At 44.0% G+C, this 21,469-nt stretch overlaps 1 protein-coding gene across 1 annotated transcript in view; it reads right to left on the bottom strand.

Moving 5' to 3' along the window:
* The window catches only part of TNFSF8 (TNF superfamily member 8), a 28,566-nt gene extending 17,668 nt beyond the window's left edge, over positions 1 to 10,898 (bottom strand). Inside the window, exons 1-2 of the mRNA XM_066367329.1 lie at positions 10,477 to 10,898; positions 356 to 398 (exon numbers count right to left, since the gene is read on the bottom strand). Coding sequence (XP_066223426.1) covers positions 356 to 398; positions 10,477 to 10,671 — 238 coding nt within the window. The 5' untranslated portion in view covers positions 10,672 to 10,898. The remainder of the gene's footprint in view (positions 1 to 355; positions 399 to 10,476) is intronic.
* Between the last annotated feature and the right edge of the window lie 10,571 nt (positions 10,899 to 21,469).

Below are 21,469 nucleotides of genomic sequence, written 5' to 3'. Positions count from 1 at the left end.
ATAGATAAGGAACTGAGGCTCCCAGGGATGGAGCACCAAGATTCACACCCACGCTATCCTGATTCCAGATTTCAAGCTCTTAACACAGCACTGCTTTGTGTTCCTGTCCACGTCCATGCGACAGCCTATGCCAGCGGTGGAATTTTCATGAGTGGGAGGGTTGAGGGATGGTGCGAGACTTGTGGGGATGAGAGTGCAGATGAATCAACTTGCATCGGCTCTGCCCTGAGCAGCGCCCACCTCCGCCTCTGCCGACTCTTCTGTTGGGCATGGCCATGATGTTTCTGGTGGTGGGCCAACTATGCTGTGATATGGATCACTCACTACACATGCATTCTTAATTCCAAGGTCTTACCTCCTTTAAGGGGGAATTTTCCTGGTGGGTTGGGAATGGAGTCCTAAAAGAGACGAAAGAAAGAAAGAAAAGAAAACAACACAGTGTGAGGGTGATGGTCAATTCAAACAAGTCACATTTTTCTTTCCCATTTATGTTGTCCTCAAAGTAAGTGAGAATACACATTCTAGCTGACATGCAAATTTTAAAAAATAAATCCACCAATGTAGTTATTATGTATTTGCTGGACAACATGCCTATCAGGAAAGCAATTCAATGACGAGCCACTATTTACAGGTGAGGAGCCAGGGCCTGAGAGGTAAAATGAAAAGTTTCCAGCAGCTCAGGGACCAGAATCTACAACTCCACTCCCAGTCCAGTGCTTTGGGTATGTTTTCACCTCTACACGCGTTATCTCCCCCCCCCCCCCCCCTTCGGTCAACATAAAACCAATCAAGTATAGTATATAAACATATGTGGGTTTTTTTCCATCTTTCATTCATCAAGCAGTAAAAGTAAGTTGTAACCCTACACGGGAAGGAACATTTATATCCCTCCTGTGGTTGGAAATTCTGAATTAATGGGATGTTTACATGCCAAACGTTGTGAAGATAACATAAATAATTAGATAGAGTCCCTGCCCCTCTGGATTTATTACGGACTAAAAATGGAAAGTAACATTCAAATATTTATAAACATGTAGCATAAACAAATGCAAATAGCTATTATATATTTATATCATAGATAATATATCATGATATATTTATATACTCATTATATGTTTCATATGGTGTATTCTATAATGAACATAAATATATGCGTCAGGATTGACACAGGTAAGGAAGAGTTCAATAGAAACAGGCTGCCTCCCGCAGGGGGGCCTCCTAGGCTGGGGGAGGGCAGGGAGTGAAAGGGAGGTCTCGTTGTGGTGCCCTGGGCAAGCTGGCGACAGGAGCCAATGGGCACAGCTCTTCACTCCTGGTACATTTTTCAGAGACTAATTTCTGCGCACCCAGCCTCCCTCCCCCTTTCCCTCACCTTGGCCACCCCTCAGGTGTTCTGCCAAGAAGGAATGAAATGCTTTACTCATCTTTTGACCTGTCCAGGTTGGGATCTCCTATGGTCCATTGGATTGAAATATTAATAAAGACCTGGCGAGGTGTGAGCACTTCCACAGAGGAAAACACCTTCCCAAGGGAGGAAGAAGTTGGCAGCTGCCAAGGTTTTATTGTCTTAATGCTAGATGCAAACATCTAGGGTCAGATGGAGTTTCGCTTTTGTTCTACCATTTCCCTAGGGGCTCTGTCTTTTGCCTACCCCTGACCACTCTTCTCTCCTGGGAAACAGATCTTTTCTCTAGCCCCAGTGGGTGGGAATGTGTCTGAGACCTGAGGCAAAGCCCTAGCACGGTACTGATCTGGAGAAGGCAGAGGTCAGTATGATCTTTTGGGCTTCGGTGTTTCAAGGGAAAGGAAGTGAACTTGGCTTGGAAGGTCCTTCCCTTTTTGCCTTAATATTCTATGATTTTATAGCTTGTAACCAAAAGCTGTTAACCTAACTAACAATGCTGTCTGTTCATGTGTGGTCTCTCAGTGATGCAGTGCATAGGAAAAGCTGACCTCACAAAATTCCCCTCTGGGTTGCCTCTACAAGATGATAAACTGCATTGCGAAATTTAAGGGGCACCTAGTTTACGGCCAAGTGTGGCCATCAGTTAGTGTGATGTTCAAATGTACAAAGACAATCACTGACGTTTGGGTGTGGTACTAAGAACACCAAACTCGTTGGCTGTGCAGGAAAGCACGCGGGTCCAGTGAAAGAAGAGCAGGACAGCAGCGCCAGCAGAGCCATCGCAGGCCCACCAGCAGTGGGGAAATACCAGAGAATCACACGTCTGGCACCTATTGAAGGAGCACCTGGTGCGTGCCAAGCACTAGTCATTGGAAGACACCCTGTGGCTTTTATGGCTTCATTATTAAAGCAGTTATTTAAAATATACAAAAATAAGTACGTAATCAGAATTTTGAGTTGCGGCAAGAGCTATAAAGGAAGAGTCTGAATACTTCAAGATGGTAGCACAGCCTCCCTCTTATCCAAGGGGGATCCATTCCAAGACCCCTACTGGATACCTGAAACCATAGATGATACTAAACCCTAGGTACACCATGTTTTTCCTGCACGTACATACCTTTTCACATAAATGATCTCCAAATTGCCAGCACAAATGATGACTTTGGAGCTATTATGAAGTGAAAGAAGGGCTGAAAGACAAGTGCTGTGTTTTGACACTGTGACAGGAGATCTGATTACCCAGATGGCCACTAAATGACTAATAGGCGGGGCCTATCTATAGTAGGAAGACACTGGACAAAGAGATGATTCACATCCTGGACAGGACAGAGGGGGATGGGGTGGGACGTGGTGAGATTTTATCACACCCCTCAGAATTGTTTATTTCTGGAACTTTTCATTTAATATTTTCAGATCATAGTTGACCACGGATAACTGAAACCACAGATAAAGGGGTGGCGTGTGTGTGTGTGTGTGGGGGGGGTACACTGCTATCCTCAGACACTTGTGAAAATGCAAATTCTGACTCAGCAGTTTTGGGTGGAGCCCAGGAGTCTGTATTCCTGACAATGTCCCTGGTGACCCTGATGCCACTGGCCCACAGAACACACTTTGTGTGGTAGCAAGGTTGTAAGAGCTGATGTCTGGGAAGAAGACCTCATTTATATGGGGTCACGGGTGGGCTCTGTGTGTCATTGGAAGGCTCTCTGATTTCCTAACTTCCGGCAGGAGATGTCAGAAATGAAGCGTCTTGTATAGGAAAGAGTCCTATGGCTTAAACCTTCGCCTGGGGCCCAGGGCATCCACGACAGGAATGCAACTATTCCTGTATTGAAGGGCTTTTGGTACAAAGTCTCCTAGTTCTCCTGGCTGCCCAATGTAGATGAGAGCAGAGGATCAGCACCAGAAGGCAGTCGAGACCTCCTTCAGTCCATTAAGCTAATTTTACCAAAGAGGAAACGGAGACACTTATGAGTCAGTGGTAGATCTGAACTGAAGTTCTCTGTGGCTCTTTCCACTTCCCCAGGAGCAGTGGCTAGCTTTAGAAGCCAATGATAGGAAAGCTCATTCTTCCCTGCTCTCTCCACCCATTTGGAGACAGAAAAGGCAGGGTCTAAAGGGATGATGACTTCTAAAATTTGCTGAGGACTGTATGTGCCCTAAGCACTGTGCTAAGTGCTGTTCACTGATTTCTCTTAGGCGAATGCCTCCAATCCTCGAGTTCTCTCCCATATCTTTCCTGGGGATTGGGGTCCTGGATGGGGAAGTGTGAACCATCTTGCTCAGTGACTTGGCTTTGATGTGAAAAGTGCATAAGCTAGACACAGACACAAGCCAACAGACCCTCCCAGGTTGTCATTCTCAGCTCCACTGAATAGCTCAGGAAACTTCATCTCCTTGGTTACCAGCCGGCTATACTTCCTTCAGTGTACCTCTTTGGGTTCAGACTTGGTATGTGATGGATGTCTCCAACAATGTTTCTTTTCTGTGCTAGGATGGAAGAACTATCACATTTAACCTTCTCGCCCAGCCAAAATGACCCAAACCCAGTCATATTCCCTGCTGAGGACTCTTGTTTTCCCGTTTCCTTTCATCATTGTGATTACAGGGCTAATAATCCTTCCTTGCACTGGGTTGTTGCAGACATAATAAGATGTTATATATAAAGTGTTAGTGGATGCTTGAAAATGGTACCCATTTTGGCTATTCTCTCGATCCTAATGATGTGCTTAATTTGCATCAGTACCTTGAAAGGCTATTTCCTTTCACAGTGCAGGGTAATCAGCTCCCAAATTTGCTCTTGACAGAGGATGCTCTCTCTTATTGAAAGTGGCCAAAGGCAAAAAATATTTGCAGTATGCCAGGGGATTCTACATCCCTTTCCTTGCTGGCCTCATGCTGTCTTGTATGGTGGGCCACAGAGATCTTTGCCAGTCATGCCTCTCTTATTTTCAAGTTAACATGATTAAGCACTTAATCTTCTGGAGCTCAATGCTTTACGTGCATTATTTTATTTGGTCTTTACCTCAAGAGTTGGTGACTAACCAAGACTTAGAAACAATACTCAATGATTACAGAAGGTCACACAGATAGGAACTGGAAGGGAAAGGATTCAAATCCAGGTGGGTTGACTTGGATGGGATGCCACATTGCCTTGCTAGGATAGGGCAGGATTAGGCTGAGGCAGAAAGCTCTCCTGTGACTCTATGAGAAAGTGGATGAAGGTCATAGAAAACCGCCAGGAGAAAGATGATTTTTATTGGCAGCCTTTGAATTGGTGTGGTTAGTGAAAGTGGAAATTGGAATAGAGTGGCTTAAAGCAGTGGTTCTCCCAGAAAACATCTTGTTCAAACGCTGTTTCTGATTCATTAGGTCTGAGGTAGGTCCTTAGGTTTTGCATTTCTAACAAGTTTCCAGATGATGCCTGTGCTGCTGATCCACTGACCATACTTTGAATGGCAAGGGCTTAAAGACATCACTCAACAGGCAATTAGAACATCTGAGATCTTCCTTCCTCAAGGAATGGGCAATGCCTGTAAGAGGCTGAGTGTGGACTGGGCCCAAATGTGGGTTTAGGAAAACTTCTTCCCAGACTGCTGATGGAGTGGCATCCTATCCTCCCACCTTCCTCTAGCAATGCTTATTGCCACCTGGGTCTACTTCCCGCTGCCTCCCTGTGTGGTCTGCACTGTCCACTCTTCTAGCTTGGCCATTCCCCTCCTTGTGCCTCGGTTTGCCTTCCTGTGGACTGTATCTCTCTCTTCTCACTCTTTTGCCTTATCTGGGATGCCCTGTCTTGACTCCACCTGCCACCACCTTTCCAATGGAGAGCTCATCTCCATTGAAGGATGCCAGCTAATCAATGGAGGAGAAATGATAGAATCAGGCAATTATTATTCCTCTGCCTTCAGTGTGTTAGCTGATTCAGACGAGGGTCATCAAGGAGTACTACAACCACTGAGTGAAGGATATTTACATGTCTTCAGAGTGTTACCCAGTAGATTAGTTATTAAAAAAAAGAGAGAGAGAGAGAAAATGCTTTACCAAAGAGATAGCCAGTGGTTACCACCTTAATCAAGTGACTAAACATCTTTGCCAGTAATGGAACAACCCAACATTGAGCCCCTAGCCATGCTACATAAGAAGTCTATAACATTACCTGTGCACTGTAATTGCCACAAATGTGTCACCTGTATATAATCATGAGTAGACACTAAGACAAATCCAAAAGGCAAACTATTTATTCTGCAATAGAACTAGCCTGGAGCCTTCAAAGAAGTCAATGTCGTGAAAACAACAAAGGGGAGAGGAGATTGGTAGATTATTGCTTCTCAAATTTGAATGTGCACATAGAGCACCCAGGGACCTTGTGAAAATGCATTTTCATTCAGTAAGTCCAGAATGGAGCCTGAGATTCTGCATTTCTAATGAGCATCCAGGACCATCCTTTAAACAGCAATGTTCTTGCTGAACAATCATAACCCAATGTTATGATTTGTGTGTGTGGCCTGAGAGGGGATTCTGGATCCCCAAGCAAAACAAGGCACAACGCCTGTAGAAGATATCTTTGGACAAGTGGGGAAATTAACATATGGACTGTTTATCATTCTTAGATGATATTGCTGAATCAACATTAACTTCTTGGCTATAATAATGTCTTTGCCATAAGAAAGAGATGGGAGCTGAAACGCATGAAGGTGAAAGGTCACTCCATCTGCAACTTCCTTGCATGTATATCTAAAGAGAGCAAAAATACGGCAAACTATGAACCCAACGAAGTTAGGTTATATGGTATTTGCCATGCTAGTTTATTGGAGGTTTGAACATTTTCAAAATAAAACTTTGGGTGTAAAACAGGATCCTTCTAACCCTAAAGGAGGCTCAGTTTGCATCCCAGCTTTTCTGTGAACCCCTCCCTCACTCTCAGCAGAAGTTGTCCTCCTCTCTGTGGTCAATGACGTCCTGTGCCACTCTGCCCCAAGCTCAAGCTCTTGGATATTTGAGTCTCATTTCCCCCAGTCTAGAGATTTCCCAGGAAACACAAGTCTTACTCTGTTCACATGGCCCTCCCAACACAGGGCTTTACCCTGACATGTTCAGAGCACCATTTTGGCTGATAAATTCCATTGAAGAGAGTAACTTGGGTAGAGGGAAGCATTTCAGCTTACCCCCCTTTTTAAATGTAAGCGTAAAAGTAAACAAACAAATAGATAAATCCATACTACCACCTCACTCACTACTCTTAAACAGGCAGTCAGCTCCACTGGTAAGAATCCAGTGTTTTAAAAAGGAACTTCCTTTGCTTATAAAGAGAAAGGAGGAAGCTACTTTCTCTCGGAGAAAGGGTCTCCTTGAAAGCCAGAGAATCACCAGCCTTCCCTTTGCTCTCAAATTTCTGAATGTAAATAGAACTCTGTGGTTTGTAACAGAGATGTCCCTAAGACCAAGTCCCCAGAGTCCCTTGCAATGTAAACCCTTCTGGGGTCAACCTGGCAGCCTCCCTCCTTATCTAACAAACCTTTGTCTCTGGAGGAGATAAGAGAAATTTTGTTGGTTTTGCTTTTGCTTTGCTGTGTAAATAGTGTGAAATTTCATCTTGGCACACACGTGTGTACTGTATGTTGTACTAACTCAATAATGCATCACTTTTCTTTCCGTGTTGAGGTGAAGAGGTGTCTCTTTGTTGGTAGTACTTTTGCGTCCTCAAGTACAGTCTCTTGAGAAGCTCACTGACAATATTTATTAAAGTGAAAAATACACCTTCTACTCTCACCACTAGGAATTTATCCCACTGATTTACTCATAGACGGGCACGGTAAGAAAAATTCTAGGGGAAAACATGTGTCCTTTCCTAGGTACAGATAAAATAAATCATGGGAGTCATACCATAGGATACTCTGAGACTCCTCAAAAGAATAGGTGGATTTCCATGTATTGGCATGGAAGGATCGCCAAGATATACTGTCAGGTCAATAAAGTGAGGTACAAAATAATGAGATGTGTGTACCATATATTTGTAGGTACACAATTTTTTGGAAGGACAATGAAAAAACAGTCAACAGTAATGATGGTTATCTCAGGAAAGAGGGATTGGTGGTTAGGTGGGGAGGGTATAAGAGATTTTTACTTTTTTTTCTCCCATTGTTTCTTGTTTACTTTGCTTAAATAATTTCAATATAATAATTTTATAACAAATATACAGATTTAAACATAAATAAAACAAAGTACAACTACCACACAGACTTAGAGACAGTACTGGACTACTATTCCCTCAGCAACGTAAAATCAGGACTTCTGTTGGCCTGATTGAAGGCTGTACATCCCCGTTGCTTAGCGCAGTATCCTGCGCACAGTTGATGCTCAATAAAAATTTGTGATTGAAACCTAAGTGCCTTCTTTGTCTTGCCCAAGGCCCAATGAGTTGACCTTGTAGTTAATTAATCTTCAGGACAAATCTCAAGGTAATCTTTGTGAATTGTCCTACATGCTTTGTATTGTCTTTTCTCCATCCCTTTGCTTGTGTGGTTTTATTGGCCAAGAGTGCCCTCTCCTTTGATTGACCTTCTCTACCTGTTTGAAATTATACAATCTCTCAAGCCAACCTGAAACTTCAATCTTCAGTGAAGTTTTCTGTAAACTTGTCTGGGAAAATCTTCTGTTGCTTTAACTTGGGATCTCATGGTAGCTCCAGGTGTCTACCTCTGTCACTTATTACTATGACTTATCTTGTTTTATTTTTGTCTATACATGTGTCTTTTTTCCTACAACTGTGACTTCTTATTCCAGTAAAACCATGTTTGTAGTTCTCCACTCCTGCCCCATCCAACCTCACAGAGTGCTATGTAGCCCTCAACACATTTCGTTTGTAATAATTGGGATGTGAGTTTAAGTTTCTTGGATATCCCTTATTGATTTCCTTTTTAAATCAGAAATCCTTTTAAAGTCTCTTCATTTGTCTAAGTTATTCCTATCCTAAAGTCAGCCTGCATTCCCTTTCCTGCAAGAAGCCTTCCCTGATAGCATGAGCTCAAAGGGATAAACCTTCTTAGCTCTTTTAACAGTTAATATCTGAGCGATTTATTGGGAATGACATGTGCAAAACACTTAACACTTAATATCACAATGCTTTTAAATAAACAACTGGTATTTCTCAGGCTAGGAAATCACAGCATACCAACCCATATAGCCCGATTGTGAAGTGAATCTTTTCATATCCAAACATGAGGATTAAGTCAAAGAAATGGATGCACAAGAAGATAAAACTCCCCAGAGAAAAAGGAGAACAACGTTTCTTAGTGCTTCTGTTGCTGTTTGTGTTGGAAAAGGGAATGCTTTCTCTTTAAATAATCAAACAAGTTGACTTGACCACTTTCTCAGGATGACTTGGTTCAAACCCTGTCCCCTTTCTGTTCCTCATTTTCCACATTTGCAAAAATGAGGCAGAAAGATCCAGACCAGTTCCTTTATAATATATTAAAAAAATCAAGTAAACTAAATGTTGGATTAGGATAGAACCATTCTGGAGCTCTCTCTAGTTTAATATGTCACCATCTCCACCACCCCCCCCATCATCATTATCATCAATCATCATCATCATCATCATCATCTCTCCTTCTCTCTCAGCTTCTCTCTCAGCAGTTCTACATACAACCTTTAATTAAAGACCTTAAAGGCCACTTCAATTTCTTTTCTTTGACCTTTGCTATAAAATGATACAGCCCTGCTTTACATCAAATTAGAATTACAGAAATCATAGAGCCTTTGCCAAAAGCTAAGTGCCCTAGAGTGTTTCAGGAGTATTATTCTTAGTAGATGTAGATAAGGCCATTAAATGATGAGTTTCATGAATTCTACCACTGAAATAAAATATTAGCAATGCTGTTTCCTTTCACTTTTATAGAGACACGAGACTCAAAGCTTCATTTAAATTTCAAAGCTTGAGGGCTCTTGAGAAAAGATACCAAAGCCTTTTAAAGCCTGGTTCTTTTCAGTAATCCTTAAATTATAGAGCATTCAGCCTATAGGAGCTGAAGGAAAGCAGAGAGATTCTGCAGGATTGCCAAATCACCAGGAATGGAAATTAGGATTAGGCAGAAACGTTCTCACTTTGGCAGGGTGGTGAGAGGGTACAGTTCTTAAAATGTCAAAATTAACAAAAACTTTACTTAAAAATTCATCAGCAATATGTACTTTCAGTACAAGATTTTTAAAGAATGCAGACTGGTGGGTTCTCTCCAATCTCCTAAAATCTGAAGAGGGCTTCCTCCTTCATCTCTTCTGCTTTTTGCAACAAAGTTTACCTTTTACTTCAAACCAAGTTAATCTGAGATAGTTTGATCTACTGTGTGCACCCATAATTGCTTGTCCTTTCAGTATGCTGAGAAGTCTCAGAGAGAACAGGTGTTAAAAAACATTTCTGCTTCTCTGTTCTGCTTCTTGTGACGCCCTATGCTCTTCAAAGCTGTAATTTAGGAGAAAGCTTTCAAGTTGTCTTGTGGGTTTTAATGCTGAAACGCTCAAAGCACTAAAGCAACTCTGGTCTTCTCTTTTGTCTCCTTCCTTTATGATCCTTGGCTTCTAAAATTTAGCTCCTTGTTTAAATAAATAAATAATAAATAAATAAATAAAAAAGCCCTTGGCAATGAACATGTGGACCGAGAATACAGAACCTGGGAATCTGGTCTGTAGAACTTGAAGACATGATAATAAGTTGTGCAAATATGTTACTGGGCTTTCTCACTGTTTCCTTCCTTGGTACGAGTGTCCGGCTCCGTCAGATTTAAATCTTAATTTCTCAAAGTTTATTGCTCTCTTGCTCTCATTTGGCTCCTGGGAGTCCGGAAAGTTTTGAGATGAAGGCTCAACAGATTTTTCTCTCAAAAAAGCCAAAATATTTCAGAGTGAAGTTCCTGTTTCTTTTCTCCCTTTCTCTACATGATCTATGTAACTTTCTTTTTTTTTTTTTTTTTGTAAACTCTCAACTAATTTATTAGCTTATTTTGCAAGCTCTCTCTCTGGAGAAAACTGAACATAATTTAGGAAGGAAGGGTGAGGAAGAGAAGTCCACTTACCGACTTCTGCACCACCAACACCATAATGGTTGCCACGGCAAAGATGAGACACAGAGCCAGCGTGACCGTGGTGAAGTAGAAGTGGTGGCGGCCGGTGCTTCCCAAGTGGCTGGCAACGGAGCCGGCGGGCTCGTGCATGGCTGTGTCGTGAGAGGGGGCCACACGGTGTAGTGCCTGCTGCAGCCCTGGGCCCATTCTTATATAGTCTTCTCTGCATCACACCTTATCTCTCCTCATCTGATTCGGTTCTGGGGCCATCTCCGTTCCAAGAAGGATTCTCCCCTGCATCCTGGATCATGTGACTTGGAAAAAAAAACTTCACCAGCTGCCTGGTGAAGAAACTCTTCTCTGGGGGCGTGTGGCGAGAGGCAGCAGCAGGGGTGGGGAAGAGGCTCATTTTTCATCGCCAGGGATTAATTTGAGTGCAGAGAAACAGTAGCGACACAGAAGGTGACTGATGTCAGAGGGCGAATAGGAAAATGACGGTTTCCCTATTCTGGTGTGTGTGTGTGTGTGTGTGTGTGTGTGTGCGCGCGCGCGCTCGCGCGAGCGTGCGCACAGAGTCACTTCTGTTTCATTTAGACTCAGCCACAGAATGCCTTCCTGTCTGAGAAGTGGCATATTCTCTTTAGGGAGGCCGGCAGATCAGAAGACCTCATCAGAAAATGCTGGACCTTGGCGGGGGGTGGGGGGCGGGGGGGGGGGGGCTGCCTTCCTCAGGCTCAGGCTCAGCTTGACAGTCTCGCTCCTGCTGAAAACGAAACGCTCCCTGATATCTGGAAGGAAGAGCTGACCCACGTGGAGAGTCATCCAAAGAAGGACAGGCTCATGGCACTATGAGATTTGGGAACAGGTGCAAAGAGACTGTGTGTGAGCTGGAAGTCTGGAAACACTGATCTTTGGAACAAAAACTTTTGCGAAGTGTGTTGGGATTTGTTGGAGTTCCAGATAAACCTGGGCTCGCCATAAGACTCACAGAAAGGGGAAGGAATGGGCCTTGAGGGTGGGGAAGAAGAGGTCTGGGTGTGTGTGCATGTGCTGCATGTGGGCGGGTCATGTGTGACGTGTATCTGTGATGTGTGGGGCATGTTGTGTGCATATGTACGTGTCGTGTGCTGTGTGCATATGTGACTATTAGAGTTGAACCTCTACTGTTCCAGGCACATGCTGGGAGCTGTCCACATGGCCTCACTCTACCCTCACCTCCACCCTCTGCGGCAGGTCATGTTTCTTTCTCCCCAGATGGGAAAATTGAGTATCAGAGAGAATGAAAACCGTCTCAACCAAAGTCGCGAATGTTGATCAATGTGACAACATGGGTGCAGAGCCACACCTGGCTAGCCTCCAAGCTGATGCTAAATCATTCAGCCGTCACTGCGCTTGAAGGCTGAAAACCTGAGGTTGGGTCTTGGCCCTGCCCCTGACTGGCCCTGGGTCCTGGTACAGATCCTGACGGCCCTCCGTCTTCCCCATCTGCATTGACAGCTGCCATGAACATGGAATGGGTTAGTGATGAAAGAAGACTTTGTGAGCGGGAATAGACTTGGCTGCGATGCTGGACCATTCCGGTCAAACATCTGAAGCAGTCCCCAGAGCCCAGTCTGGAATTTAGAGAGTTCAATAAGTAGATCCTCTGGGGGACAGAACTGGTCACTTCTGTGCTCCCTAATGCTCTCTGTGTCAAAACACCATTTAGAATGTGAAGCATTGCAGAGCTAGTGCCTCCAGAGAGAGCTCTTTGAAAACATCTGGAAGTACCCCAATGCTCTGAGCACCCCTTCCCTTTCTGCTCACTTTTTGGCTGTAGTGTATCTCTGAGAGCCGGCAGAAACCCCAGATCCTCTTAAGTAAACGTCCTGTGTCCCAAGGCAGGCATGGATTATTACCACTGCCACCTCGGCAGGGATCCCAGACTGCTGCGCGTCACTTGAGTTCCGTCAGACTTTAGGAACGGGTCTGGATATTCCCTCCCAGGGAATCTGTCCAACCATAGATTCTGGATACGGAATAGCCATCAAGAAGCAAACTGTTTTCTTGGGCTAAATAGAGCGGTGGGCTGTATACCTATTTCGCACTCAAGGAAGCTGAGGATCCCTTGATCCCAAGCTGGATTTTTACCCACTCAGTTTTTTTTGTTGTTTTTTTTTTTGTTTTTGTTTTTTTTGTATTTTTCTGAAGTTGGAAACGGGGAGGCAGTCAGACAGACTCCCGCATGTGCCTAGGGGATCCACCCAGCATGCCCACCAGGGGGCGATGCTCTGCCCCTCTGGGGCATCGCTCTGCTGCAATCATAGCCATTCTAGCACCTGAGGCAGAGGCCACAGAGCCATCCTCAGCGACCGGGCAAACTTTTGCTCCAATGGAGACTTGGCTGCGGGAGGAGAAGAGAGAGACAGAGAGGAAGGAGAGGGGGAGGGGTGGAGAAGCAGATGGGCGCTTCTCCTGTGTGCCCTGGCCAGGAATCGAACCCGGGACTCCTGCACGCCAGGCTGACACTCTACCTCTGAGCCAACCGGCCAGGGCCTATCCACTCAGTTTTATTGAGAAGTAATTGAAATCCATCACTGTATAAGTTTAAGGTATACAGCGGCTTTTTTTTTTAATGGTGAAATGATTCCCACAGTAGGTTGAGTGAACATCTAGGCTTGGTTTAGTCAGTACACGTCCTCATTTGGCTTGGTAATTGAGGTGGGAATAAAACAAGCCAGTGTTGTTGTTGTTGTTTTTGCACGTGTACCTGGCTGATCTGGGGAGGAGGCTGTGTCCCGCGGTGGGCATAGGCAGTGAGTGGGCAGCAGGCAGCTCAGTCATCGGCCCAGAGCTGCTGAGAACAGGCTGCTATCTTGGCCCCTCTCTTTAGACTCTTTGATGAAAGTGGAAAACTTCTGATTGTCGAATGGAAGCTGTGGGTGTTGAAAAATAAAAAAGCTTTACTTGAAGTGCCGGTCTTCCTGAAGGCCTGTGGGGCTGAGAAGGGCAGTGGAAAAAAATGTTTTGTCTTACAGTTACCCGTTTTGCATACAGTACTAGTGTCCTGAGTGGGGGAAGGCTGACAAGGAGGAAAAACCAACCTGTGTGTTTACTGAGAACCTTCTGAGCAGTTGAGATTTTCAGATTGGTTTTTCTAGCAGCTTGCGGGCCTGATTCCACTTCTGTGCCTATGGACTCCTGCACTTGCACACCTTCGATAGTTCCCCGATTCTGCCCCCTTGGTTGACAAGAGGTTCCCAAAGCGAGGCCAGCCGACCTGGCGCCACCCATTGTGCTAACTGGCTGCTTTCTCCATTCTTTTCAGCCACTCAACATGCCAATGGAAAAAGCCTTGACAATAATTTCTTGTTGAGTGATTCTCAAGTCCTTTCTGGAAGTGAAACTGTGCATGGAGTGAAAATTGTAAGAAAACAGAGCTTCTCGGGCAGAAGCAGACGGATCAAGAGGAAGCGCTGAGACCCACCTGTTCATTTTACCTTTCCACGGTCTGGGGTCTCTTCAAGATGGCGCAACATTTGGAAACTTGTGATGTAGTTCAAAACCCTCATTGCTCAAACTGGGAAACTGAGACAAATAAATGGAAATGGCTTGTGGGAGTTCACACGGGGAAGGCAGCGACGAACTTAGAAGTCCTCTGTGCTCATTCTCATGCTTTCTCTGCTGATATTCCAGGAACACCGAAATGTCTTTCCATGTCCTCCTCTCCCTTCCTGCGGGTCCCTCTTGTCCGTCCAGGCCCCCGGCAGCCTGCCTCACCTCCTCCGGAATCGCCTGTCCAGATCTCTCAGGTCCACCAACATCCTCTTTCCAGAACTCTATCTCTGTGACACCTAACATTGCATCTAATTATCTACTAACCGCTTTGACGTATGACTGTCAAGTGCATGAACACGTGTTAATTTTGCCTTCCCCTGTAAGATTCAGAGTCCCTGAGGGCAGCCTGCACTTTCCCAGTCCCCTTCTGATGCCTTGCACCCCATCATGCATTACTTGGCGCTAGGCCTAGGCATGGTCAGACTTCAGTCAATGCTTTTGTTGACTCTGCTGACTCCGTTTATGGAGAGAGAAACTTCTAGAAGGTTGGCTTATACAAAGGAATTGTGTAATGGCATACTTGCCTCTTACTTCTCCACTGTCCCTCACTTCCCTGTCCTTCTCCTGATGGCTCACCTGGGCTTATGAGGGTGACCACCAGCCTCCTTTTAGCCTGTAATTAGTAGTGAGGGATGGCTGTAACATCTGAGACTTGGTGGGCAGAAAACACTGACTTCTTATCCCTGCAAGAAGGAGCCCCATTTTTAAAAGAAGAAAAAGCTCTAGAACTCTCGCTACCAGTGTTTGTTTCCCCTTAGAAGGGACTGTGAAATCTCTAGCATGTAGACCAGTGGTTCCTAAAGTGTGGTTCCCAGACCAGCAGTAGCAGAATTTGGTGGCACTGCAAATTCTTGGGCTCCATCCTAGACTTACTGAATTAAAACTCAGTCTGGGGTCCAGCCATCTGTGTTTTTAATGAGCACCTTAGGAAGCTGTGATTCTTGAAACCATTTGGAAATTACTAGTTTAAGGAAATGCTCTTGAACAGTCTATTCCAGGATGAACCTCCAAGGGGTTGTCTGGTCCAGACTGTGGTCTTTGGGCAGATGAACTCTACCCCCCCCCCCCATTGCATGGATGAGACAACAGGAGCATAAGAAGTTATTGTCTAGGGCAGTGGTTCTCAAAGTGTGTGTCAGGGTACACTGGTGCACCCTAGAAGATTTCCAGGTGTGCCCTATGGTATTCCAGAGAAATATGTGCCTGTTGGGGACCAAAAAACCAACAGGGTTTTTGGAGTTTAGATTTTTGGGGGACAGAGGTGTGGGGAATTGCCTATAAACTGACAGTCTGCCCAACTCCCCACCTCACTTGCCTGATTAGGTTGCAAAAGGCTGTTAAACTGTGGTGCTGGATTGTTTACCCCCCATGTTCCCCAGAAAGACTGGAGGCAAGTTTCTTCTATCCTCTGTTTGGTGTAAAGTTAAGATAATATGTATGGTGGAGGTTTTCTGCACTTGGTAAAATTCTTGGGTTGCCTTGGAAACAGGATCAAAGATCTCATTGATTTGCTAATGGCCCACCTTGCCCTATAAATAAAGCAAGATGTGGTTTTTGGGCGTGCTTTATTCTTGCCAGCAGCAATTACAGGACCCTCCCGACCCTGTATTTTTTTAATTCCACACCATTCCCACTCGGGACCTGGAATTACTAGCTGTGCTGCTTCACGGCATGTGCCCAGATATAAAAATAAATATAGTTACTCTACAGTGTGTCCATAAAGTCATGGTGCACTTTTGACTGGTCACAGGAAAGCAACAAAAGACGATAGAAATGTGAAATCTGCACCAAATAAAAGGAAAGCTATCCCAGTTTCATACCTATTCAGTGCAGTTCGATGTGGGCTCACGCACAGATTTTTTAGGGCTCCTTAGGTAGCTATCCCATATAGCCTCTACAGACTTGTCACTGACTGATGGCCTACCAGAACAGGGTTTCTTCACCAAACTGCCGGTTTCCTTCAACTGCTTATCCCACTGAGTAATGTTATTCCTATGTGATGGCACTTCGTTATAAACGCGCCGATATTCACGTTGCACTTTGGTCACGGATTCGAATTTAGCGAGCCACAGAACACACTAAACTTTCCTCTGTACTGTCCACATCTCAACTGGCATGGCCATGGGCTGCTCCGCTGTATACATGGTGTTGCATCATCATCTGCGCATGCGCACATGCTGCCACATCATCCTACAGAAACTGGGAGGGTTTTTCTTTAATTTGGTGCAGATTTCACATTTCTATCGTCTTTTGCTGCTTTCCTGTGACCGGTCAAAAGTGCACCATGACTTTATGGACACACTGTATTATACCATTTCATTATGGAAATACTACTCTTTTTGTTAACACATCATTATTATATTAATGATTAACACATCATTATATTATTTTTAGATAAATACACCCATATAAAATGGATAGATTTCTCAAAAAGAAGTGTGATATTAAAGAATCCGATTCTGGAAGTGAGCAAAAGTTAAGTGTAAATAAAATAGGACTTGAAGGCTGATGGGCAGAATTTAATTTATAGCATTTTCCATCACTTAACACTGAACAATACAATTGGATTAGAAACCCATTCATGGAAGCTTCAGGTGATTTTGGTTTAACATTAACAGAAGAAGAACTGGCAGCTATATCCACTGATCGTGGATTGATGATTAAACATAAGGAATTGTCCCTTGAAGCCTTTTGGATTTCTATAAAAGAAGAATATGTGGCAATATCTAAAAAAGCTTTGAACATTTTACTACAATTTTCAACATCCTATTTATGTGAATTAACATTTTCTACCCTTAACACAATTAAGAGTAAAAAGAGAGAAATTCTTCAATGTATTGATGAGGAAATGAGAGTTTGCTCTCAAATATATGCCCAAACATTGAAGAAATTGCTAGGATACATCAGGCTCATGTTTCTCATAAACACAAGAATGAAAAAACTTAACACCTTCATGCTAGGACCTGCCAGATTTACTAAATCTTACTAAGAATGTATCTATATATATAAAAAGATCACTTTTTGTAGTTTTTTTTTAGTTTTTAACCTTCTTTTTTACAAATTCTAAAAAGCATAACTCAAAAAATGTAACATAAAAATGTTTTTTAATGTCAGAATAAATTTAATTTGGTCGTATTTATTTTGTTTAATTACCATAAAAGCACAGTTGGACTTTATATTTTTTCTTTAATATTTGACTTAATTATTATAACATATTTCTCAGAAATTTGCATATAGTGCACCTACAATTATTTATAGAATTTTAAATGCACCCGACTTCAAAAAGTTTGAGAACCACTGGTCTAGGCTCATGCAGCTGGGGAATGTTGACATGAAGACTCGTGTTTCTGCCCCTTGATCAATCTCTCTTTCTAACTTCAAATGTGGCTGTAGGCTGTAAAAATACCATTGCTTATGCCGATGGAGGTATATTTGTCACATGTATCTAGTTGTCTTGTGGTGACCACTGTCTGTGGTAGAGCGATATATTTAAAATCTATTGGTACATGCTAGAGAAGGACAAATAAATGCCCCCAGGCTATTTCCAAGCAATGACATGCGATGACACTGCTTACTGAGGAGGGAGGAGCCTGCCCCATTAGCCAGAGAGCCAGCCCTCTGTTTTGCTGGGGCTACCTTGAACAGATTGGACATTGGAGCTGGCCAGAGTGGCACTCATGGAGAGGGTGCAGCGAGGACAGAAACAGCAGGGGAAGGTTTAGAGAGGGGTCAGCAAACTCTGGTCACAGGACAGCTCTAGCCTGCCACTCTTTCATAAATAAAAATGTATTGTGAGGCCCTGGCCGGTTGGCTCAGTGGTAGAGCGTCGGCCTGGTGTGCGAAGTCCCGGGTTCGATTCCCGGCCAGGGCACACAGGAGAAGCGCCCATCTGCTTCTCCACCCCTCCCCCTCTCCTTCCTCTCTGTCTCTCTCTTCCCCTCCCGCAGCCGAGGCTCCATTGGAGCAGAGATGGCCCGGGCACTGGGGATGGCTCCTTGGCCTCTGCCCCAGGCGCTGGAGTGGCTCTGGTCGCGACAGAGCAACGTCCCCAGAGGGGCAGAGCATCACCCCCTGGTGGGCGTGCCGGGTGGATCCCGGTCGGGCGCATGCAGGAATCTGTCTGACTGTCTCTCCCCATTTCCAGCTTCAGAAAAATACAAAAAAAAAATGTATTGTGACACAGTCACGTCCTGTCACATAGGCACCATCTATGAGTGAGTCCGCACCACCACAGCAGCGTCGAGCAGGTGCGACAGAGACCTCATGGCCCACAAGGTCCAAAATATTATTACTCTTTAGCCATTCACAGAAAATGTTTGCCGACCCGTGGTTTAGAGTATTAAAATAAACTGAAGGCAGGGTGACCAAAGAAAGGGTCTGGAGAATTAAAGAAATGTGTTTCCTCAGAGTCCTCTATAAAATTCTTACCTAGGTTTACACTGCTGACTCATGCCTTCCTGTCAGAAGGTTCCCTTTTGGGATGCACCAACTGTAGAGGAGCCAGATGTCCTGATTGGTACATGACAAAAGTAGACCACTGGAGAGGACACAGGGGCCGAGAGAGAGGTGTGCAGGAGACATTGGGAAATATATAGACGGATAGAGTTATAGTATTGGATATACATGTGTGTTTATAAATAATATGTATTTAGCACACACACATATATGAATATATGCATATATGTGAATTACATACATATATGTATATACATACCTAAACACGTACTTACTTATATATGTTATTACTCCTGATTAAAAAGTGTGTTGAGGCCCTGGCTGGCTAGCTCAGTGGTAGAGCATTGGCCCAGCGTATGAAAGTCTCGGGTTCGATTCCTGGTCAGGGCACACAGGAGAAGCACCCATCTCCTTCTCCACCCTTCCTCCCTCCTTTCTCTCTATCTCTCTCTTGCCCTCCCACAGTCAAAGCTCTATTGGAGCAAAGCTGGCCTGGGCACTGCGGATGGCTCCACAGCCTCCATCTCAGGTGTTAGAATGGCTCCAGTTGCAGCAGAGCAATGCCCCAGATGGGTAGAGCATTGGCCCCTGTGGGCATGCCGGGTGGATCCTGGTCGGGTGCATATGGGAGTCTGTCTCTCTGCTTCTCCACTTCTCACTTTAGAAAAATACAAAAAAAATGTGTTGGAGCAACTTAAAATAAATACACAGATTTATAAGAACTGAAGCCGTGAAACAAAGCAAAAAGTAGGAGCCAGGATATAAAGGAAGAGACAGAGTGAGTGGGTTAAGGAAGCCTGGCTGATGACAATTTCAGGAGCTGAGCACATCTATCTCTCTGAGCTTCCCGGTAAGCAAGGCAAAGAAGAAAACGCATTGGGTCATGTAACTCTCTTAGCTCATATAAAGCCAGCTGCGTTCAAAAGGAGAAACGGGCCCTTTGCTTGTTGCGTAAGTGCTTTAAAATGTACGTACGCTGAAACAATAGATGATTATAGTCTGTGAATTTAAATCATGCCACTGAAATGATTTAAAAGCTAATCTTAAAGATGGATAATATTGAAGTATTTCAAAAGGACTGTAGTTTTATGATTTTCAGTGATCCAGAACTAATGATAAATGAACAACACTAGAAAAGTGAGAGATTTAGGAACAAAAATAGACCATCATTTTCCTGTCTCCTGTGGGCCTCCAGTGAAATTGAGAAACTAGAAAACTCATAAATTTAGATGGTCCCTAAGAACTCCAGTGTTATTCAAAGAAGAGAGATGAGTCTGTACTTTTTGCAAAGCTGAGATGAGGTCTTTCCCTATCGATGACAAAATAGATAAGGAACAAAACAAGAGTGTTTTGTGGTATGTTGTCCATTGGGCATTTGAGAACTTATGATGCTCTGGACACTGTCAATATAAAGAACACAACAGGTATCATTCCCACCTGTATGGAGATTATAATTGGGTAAGTGAGATGGGCAATGAAATAAGTAATTTGTAACATAACATGATGGATATTGATAACAGAAGATTCGGGCTGTTACACGTGCACAGTGGGAAAACTCAAGCTAACTAGCATTCTCGAGGGGGCTTCTTTGAGGCGAGCTCTTTGACCTCTCCAGAGAGTTAAATAGTCCCCTGAACGCTCCTAGGTAGTGTCGTGCCTTTCCTCTTCACTTTAAAATCTTTTGGGATCTCCCCTTGCCTGTGGAACCCGGTCACATTTCCTTGCGAGTCCTCCCTGGTCTTCTCCTAAGCTTCTCTTTTGCCTCTGATCCCATTAAACCCCCACCTCTGCTCCAGGGGCTCCAGGCGCACCGTGTATTCGGACCCCAGTCCCTGCTGCTTGCCTCCCTGTTTATTGTGCGTGCTCCACCCCCACCACATCAAATGACCTTCTTGAAATTTCTTACTCCGAGAATTCAATGCTTTTTTTTTTAAGTTGCCGTTCAAATATTGTCTCTTCTCTGAGCTTCCTCCCTGAACTTCCAGTAAGAAATATGTCCCTCTTTTCTCTGTAGGGTTCCATAGCTTACTTCTATCTCCAGTCAATAGTGATGATCGTGATCATTATTATTTTATGATTACAGCCATCACTTACATTTAGTGAGCTCATATTGTGTGCCAAGCACATTATGTTCATCATTTCACTTACTTTTACAATTATCCCATGAGTGCTACTATTCTCATTAGGCAGATAAGGAAGCTGAGGCTTGGAGCTGCCAGATGGCTTTTCCAAGGTCTTACCATTATGCATTGATGGAGCTGGCATTCTGACACAGGTCTGCCTAACTGCGGTCAAGTTGCCTTAACCACTGTGCAATTATATTACCTGTATTCTAGGTGGCGACCTAGGGCTCTGTCTCCCAAGCTACACTGTAAGCAACCTGAGAGCACAGCATGTCCCTTGAGAAAATAACTTGCAGTTATCTACACCTAGCAGGCTGCCAATAAATGTTTATATATATATATATATAAAATTTATATATATTTATATATATTAATATATATTATATATATATTTATATATATTATATATATAATTTATATATATTAATATATATTTATATATATATATATATATATTTTTTTTCCCCAATTGAAAGGAGGGCAGATTGAGAGACAGACTCCCACATATGCCCTGAGTGGGATCCACCGGATAACCCCTGTCTGAGGCTGATGCTCTGCTCATCTGGGGCCATGCTTGCAACTGAGCTATTTTTAACACCTGAGGAAGAGGCTTCACAGAACTATCCTCAATGCCCAGGGCTGATGCGCTCCAACCAATTGAGCCATAGTTGTAAGAGGTGAAGAGAGAGAGAGAGAGAGAGAGAGAGAGAGAGAGAGAGAGAGAGAGAGAAAGGGGAAGGAGAGGGTTGGAGAAGCAGATGGTCACTTCTCCTGTGTGCCCTGACCAGGAACTGAACAGGCAACCTCTGTGCTTCAGGATGATGCCAATA

The sequence above is a fragment of the Saccopteryx leptura genome, chromosome 2, assembly GCF_036850995.1.
Source record: "Saccopteryx leptura isolate mSacLep1 chromosome 2, mSacLep1_pri_phased_curated, whole genome shotgun sequence".
Lineage (NCBI taxonomy): Eukaryota > Metazoa > Chordata > Mammalia > Chiroptera > Emballonuridae > Saccopteryx > Saccopteryx leptura.
This window is presented reverse-complemented; position numbering and strand designations above follow the sequence as displayed.